The following is a 5243-nucleotide window of genomic DNA, read 5'->3' on the forward strand; positions in this document are numbered from 1 at the left end:
GGGTTTCGTGGAGGGGAATCCGGGTGTGCAGTCACCTGGGGAGCACTGCACGGGTGTGGGGGCTGTGAGGGACCAGCTGGGTGTGCAGAGCAGATGCCTGGCCATCTTCACGACGTGCCAAGGGCTTGGGCCTCGTGGTGCCCTTTGTACAGATCAGGAAACTGAGGCCCAGAGAAGGCTAGGCGACCTGCCCCGGGCTTCCACACGGCNGAGGAGAAGCCAAGATGCAAACCGAGGGCTCTCCAGGGGATCCTGGAGTGCAGAGCTCCCTGCAGACACAGTCACACACACGTACACACAGGGTTGTGTTCAGACTCAAGTCCAGGCGAAACAAGGAGGGTTTGTGAAAAAGAGGGGCCTGGCCTGGGTGGCTCCGCCCGTGAAGCATCTGATTTCCATTCAGGTCATGATCTCGAGGTATGTGAGTTCGAGCCCCATCGGGCTCTGTGCTGACAGCTCAGAGCCTGGAGCCTGCTTCAAATTGTGTGTCTCCTCCCCCGCCCCTACCCTGCTCACACACACACACACACTCTCTCTCTCTCAAAAATAAATAAACATTAAAAATATTTAATAAACTTAAGAAAAAAAAAGAAAAGAGGGGCCTAGAAACCTCGAGGTGGAGGTGTGCGCGCGCGTGCATGTGCGCGCAGCTCTGCTCTGTGCCTGCCTCTGAGAATTGGGTGTGCGTCCTTGGGTGCTGGGTGCACCTGTGTGTTTCGTGTCGCTCCTGAGACTCGTACGTCTGCCTCTGCAGAGCGGGTCTAGGGTGCGCATGTAATTGTGGAGGGTGGTGTTCCTGAGTTGTGCGTGTGCCCCACGTCAAGCGCTGTCTCGGCACCGCTGCCCCGGAATGCTAACTAGAGGATTCCTGCAACCCCCGTCCCAACGCGGTGCCTCTCGGGGGGCCCCGCGATGACGCCAGTCATTTGGGAAATGAGGAAGGTGGGGGTGCGGAGAGAGGGTGAGGCCTGAAGGTCAATCGGTCACCCTGAGCCTGCGGGCTTCCTGTGCCTGTCGGGAACCGGGAACCGCCGCCGCCCCGGCAGCCCCTCCGGGAACGCCATCTCTCTACCCCGCGGGGCAGCGGAGGAGATGGCGCGGCCGTGCGCGCCGCGTGCTGGGGCTGGGGTCGCGCAACCCGGGCCCCTCTGCCCGCCCCCGGGGGCGCGGGAGGCCTGAGGCATCCCCACACCTGGGCGTATGCGTGTGCACGCACACACCCGGGAGCGCTTATACTTAGGAAGGCTGTGGGTGTCCCTGGCCGTGTGTGCGCCTCTCCGTCTGTATGTGTGGCTAGGCGCGTTGTGTGTGCCCGTCCCTAGATGTACTTTGGGTGTGCCCCCAGGTATGGTGGCTCTCTGGGCTGAGTCTTGGTGGTTATGTGAAAACCTAAAGAGTGTGTACCTCTATATGTGATGTGGGTCTTCCTCGTTGTGCGTGTGCCCCAGGGGTGTCGCGTGTGTGTCTGTGAGTGTTGAATAGGTGCCCAGTTGTGTCGTGTGTGACTGTCTGGGTTGCGTGTGCCTCCGCATTCAGTGGTTGTGTCTGTATTGCATGCACAGTCCTTCATGTTATTTGTGTCCCTCTGTTGTGTGCGTTTGGGCAACAGGAAAGGGACTGTGTGCGTGCGTGTGTGTGTGTGTGTGTGTGTGTATATGCCCCAAAGTGTGTGCTGCTGGGCAGAAGCTGGCCAGGAGCACCTGATGGGCTGAATGACAGTGTGGACCTCTGCAGCCAGAGAGCAAGGTGTGCTCTGAGTCTGTGTTGGTTGTGGGTCTCTCCATCTGGTGGGTCTCAACCTACGTGGCAATCTCTGGGCTTGGTTGTGTAGATCTGAGTTCTGAGGGTTTGTGTGCACGCTTCTGGGTTGCGTCTGTGTATGGACGATGCTTACACACAGGCCTGGCTGAGGGGTCCGGTTACTACATGCTCGCCACCACACCCCCGTGCATGCACATGCACACACTCACTTCTCTATCATCCATTCATTATACAAACAAACTTTCTCTTTTCCGGAAAAGTCCCCCACCCCCACTCCTATCCCAGGCATCTGCCCGGGAAAGCAGAGGCGGGATGTCTGGGACTTGAGAGTAGTGGAGGGAGGGACAGTCAGGCAGGGCTCTGAGTTCGATTCTGGGCACAGAAAGGCTGCCCAGAAAGGCGTGTGTGACCCCCCCACCCCCACCCCATGCTGACTGTTCCTGACTCGCCTCTTCTGGGAAATGGCACCTAATGTGGCTCCCACAGAGTGGGCTTCCCTCAGTCGCCCCACCCCTCCCCTACCCCGAAATGGCCCTCCTGCCCTGACGGTGCTCTGCCTTTCCGCCCTACCAGCTCAGCAGCACGACATACCCTGTGGTTGTGAAGATGGGGCATGCACACTCCGGGATGGGCAAGGTGAGTCCCCAGGTGGGGTGTGTATATGTGTGTGTGTGTGTGTGTGTGGAAATGGTGTGTGCTCCTGGCACTGTGCATATATTGCTTATTCAAGGCACACCAGTAATTCTGTGTGACTGTGTCCTGGGGTGTCCTTGTCTCTCTGGGTTGTTTTCCCTCACATTCTTAGATTTTGTCACACATTCAACCAGATTTATACGTCCTGTTAGTCTGTTCGTGTATCCAGCATTTTGTGTGTGTATACTCACGGCCTGTGTTGAACACACGCTACGTACTCTATTACGTTCAAGCATCTTGGGCTCCTACGTGCTTTCCGTCTACCTGATTGTCTCTGTGCGTAGAAAGCAGTCTTGTAATGTGTACGCTTGTGTCCATGCTTCTGTATGCTTGTATATTGTGTATACAACCGTTTTTGTGTCTGGGGATCTGTATGCATAGACCATATATACAGTTTTTCTACAGATTTACTGGGATATAACCCACCTACCGTATAACTTACCCATTTAACGTGGACAACTCCATTGTCCCTAGTATGTTCAAAGTTGCATATCCCCACCTGTGTGTCTGTTGTGTACGTATAAAAACCAGGACACCCAGAATTATGCATTCCCTGAGTGCCCAGGCATATCCACTGAATTCTTACGTATTGGGCTCACCCGTGTCATTTACGTGCATGCCCCCGCCCCAAGGCACCCCCACTGCCCACTGCCGCCTTGTCCTAATCAGGTCCTGATCCCCACCCCATTCCTGCAGGTCAAAGTGGACAACCAGCACGACTTCCAGGACATCGCGAGCGTCGTGGCACTGACCAAGACGTACGCCACTGCCGAGCCCTTCATTGACGCCAAGTATGACGTGCGTGTCCAGAAAATCGGGCAGAACTACAAAGCTTACATGTGAGTGGAGAGGCTGGGCCCTGCGTAGGGGTCCCCTGCCCTCGTGCAGCCCGTGCCCCCCTGAGCTTCTGTCCTCTCTCATCCCCCCAGGAGGACGTCAGTGTCAGGAAACTGGAAGACCAACACCGGCTCCGCCATGCTCGAGCAGATCGCCATGTCTGACCGGTGGGGGTGAAGGGGACTCGGAGGGAGGGGATGCCAGGCGGGGAAGCGCAGCTACGTGGGCCGGCCAGGCACTGACAGGCTTGTCTCGGCAGGTACAAGCTATGGGTGGATACGTGCTCGGAGATTTTTGGGGGACTGGACATCTGCGCCGTGGAGGCACTGCATGGCAAGGATGGAAGGGATCACATCATTGAGGTGGGAGCACCCAGGAACTGGGAGGGGCACCAAGTGGGGCAGGTGCATGGCAGCATCGTCCCATAAGCCGTGAAGCTCTCCCTGGCCCAGGCCACTACAAAGGCACTTTGTGAACTGTAAAGTACCTTATAAATTAGGAAGTGCTTGATGGACAGCCAAGTGCTTTATAAAACTGCACTGGGGCGCCTGGGTGGCTCAGTCGGTTAACCGTCCAACTTCAGCTCAGGTCACGATCTCACGGTTCATGGGTTTGAGCCCCATGTCGGGCTCTGTGCTGACAGCTCAGAGCCTGGAGCCTGTTCCGAGTCTGTCTGTCTGTCTGTCTGTCTGTATTTCTCTCTCTCTCTCTCTCTGCCCCTCCCCTCCTTCCTCTCTGTCTCTCAAAAATAAAATAAACATTAAAAAATTAAAACTTTAAGAAAGAAACTCTGTAACCTGGGAGGTCCTCATTATTGAAGTAAAGCAGTTGCAAAATTCTGAAGTTGTTCGTAGAGAGCAGTGCCTCTGGCGAATGGTAAAGCAATTTGGAAACCATAAAATGCCTTGACAATTGGAGCCCTTGGTAAACAGTCGTGCTGTCTACATGGTAAGGCATTTTGTAAACAGTGGTGCCCATGCAGAGCACTTTTCTAAAGTCTAAACACACCATATGTTCCCCTAGTCCCTTGCAAAGGACAAGGAGCTCTGTGAACTGTAAAGTACTCTAACCACCGCGAAGTTCTCTGTAAGTGACAGGGCGCCTAGCAAGCTACAAAGCAGGGGCTGGCAGATGTTTTCCGCCAAGGGCCAGGCAGCGCACATTTTAGGCTGTGCGGCCAATTCAGTCTCTGTTGCAGCTTCTCCGCAAAAGCAGCCAAAGACAACACGTACCAAACAAACGTTCCCTGGGGCGCCCGGGTGGCTCAGTTCCCCACATCGGCTCGGGTCATGATCTCGCACTCTGTGAGTTCGAGCCCTGCGTCGGGCTCTGTGCTGACAGCTCAGGGCCTGGAGCCTGTTTCGGATTCTGTGTCTCCCTCTCTCTCTGCCTCTCCCCCATTCACACTCTGTTCTGTCTCTCAAAAATGAATAAATGTTAAAAAAAAATTAAAACAAAAATAAAACAGGTGTCAGGCTGGATTTGGCCCACGGGCCCTAGTTTGTGGAGCTGTGCTCTAAGCTGCTGTACTACCTTGTAAAGGACAACCTTTCTCGCCTCACAAAACTGGCGCTTCTCAAACTGAATCTTTCCTTGGCAGCAGCGGAGCCTTTCCCCCACATAAGGGCGCTTGGTCAGTGTCAGCCTCCCATGCACTTCCTGCCGCTCTCCTCACCGGATCCCTTTCCCTCCCCCAGGTGGTGGGCTCCTCCATGCCGCTCATCGGGGACCACCAAGATGAAGACAAGCAGCTCATCGTAGAGCTTGTGGTCAACAAGATGGCCCAGGCCCTGCCCAGGCAGCGGCAGCGGGATGCCTCCCCCGGCAGGGGCTCCCACGGCCAGGTCAGGCCCCTGGCACTGAGCAAGGGCAGGGCTGGCCTGAGGGGGGGCTGAGAATCCGCAGGCTAAGGGCACTCCCATTGCACATGTGAGGCGGCAATTACCAACTGT

The 5243-nt window shown here is 55.8% G+C and overlaps 1 protein-coding gene across 1 annotated transcript in view; it reads left to right on the forward strand.

The window, feature by feature from the left end:
• Positions 1–5243, forward strand: part of SYN1 (synapsin I) — a gene marked incomplete at its 5' end in the record, with an annotated part of 48902 nt that overhangs the window by 43223 nt on the left and 436 nt on the right. Inside the window, 5 exons of the mRNA XM_077762847.1 lie at positions 2335–2397; positions 3151–3293; positions 3384–3458; positions 3551–3653; positions 4989–5137. Of these exons, the coding sequence (XP_077618973.1) occupies positions 2335–2397; positions 3151–3293; positions 3384–3458; positions 3551–3653; positions 4989–5137 (533 nt within the window). The remainder of the gene's footprint in view (positions 1–2334; positions 2398–3150; positions 3294–3383; positions 3459–3550; positions 3654–4988; positions 5138–5243) is intronic.

This window comes from Crocuta crocuta, unplaced genomic scaffold, assembly GCF_008692635.1.
Source record: "Crocuta crocuta isolate KB4526 unplaced genomic scaffold, BGI_CrCroc_1.0 scaffold610, whole genome shotgun sequence".
NCBI classification, from domain to species: domain Eukaryota; kingdom Metazoa; phylum Chordata; class Mammalia; order Carnivora; family Hyaenidae; genus Crocuta; species Crocuta crocuta.